Here is a 606-nt window from a genome sequence, read left to right as displayed (position 1 = left end):
CAGGATGATTAGGACACATCAGTTACTATAAATACTCAGAAACAGAATTCAGTTTTGGGTTTAATTTGGTTTTAATGCACAGGTCACATCTGCACTCAGTCATAAGGAAATTATCCCACTGGTTAAAGTGAAAATGGCAGATGACATTTGATATGTGAATTTATAGACAAAATAAATATTGATCTTACTTTTAATTGCTTTCACATCTGTGGTCTTTTCTTGTTCTTTGCCTTTGACTGTAAAATACAAAGGAAGATGTTAATGCTATTTTGGGTGACTAATGGTATTTACCAGAGAATAGACACAAAATTCCCAACTTCAGCAAGTATCAGTGGCAGATATAACCATCATTTTGTTAAAACTGATCTCTCCTTTAAACCTGCACATCTAGTGACTGACAGAGGCTCTCAGTTTTTGTGTTTGGTTTATTTTCAAAAGCAAATCCTTATCATCCTTTAAGTAAGTTTAATGAAATGTAGTACGCTACAGATAACACTGGGAAAGGTGCTTGCTGGCACAGCTACATGCAAAGTTACTTAAATAAACAGCATTAACTAGAAAGTATGGGATAGATGTGCTTTACACACTGCAAATAGCTAATTCTCT

At 34.3% G+C, this 606-nt stretch overlaps 1 protein-coding gene across 1 annotated transcript in view; it reads right to left on the bottom strand.

Annotated features, from left to right (window-relative positions):
* Nucleotides 1-236, bottom strand: part of AKAP10 (A kinase (PRKA) anchor protein 10) — a gene marked incomplete at its 5' end in the record, with an annotated part of 15,027 nt that extends 14,791 nt beyond the window's left edge. Inside the window, one exon of the mRNA XM_010011035.1 lies at nucleotides 189-236. Within this exon, the coding sequence (XP_010009337.1) occupies nucleotides 189-236 (48 nt within the window). The remainder of the gene's footprint in view (nucleotides 1-188) is intronic.
* Nucleotides 237-606: the final 370 nt, after the last annotated feature.

This window comes from Nestor notabilis, unplaced genomic scaffold (genome assembly GCF_000696875.1).
Source record: "Nestor notabilis isolate BGI_N333 unplaced genomic scaffold, ASM69687v1 scaffold35493, whole genome shotgun sequence".
In the NCBI taxonomy this organism is placed as follows: domain Eukaryota; kingdom Metazoa; phylum Chordata; class Aves; order Psittaciformes; family Psittacidae; genus Nestor; species Nestor notabilis.
This window is presented reverse-complemented; position numbering and strand designations above follow the sequence as displayed.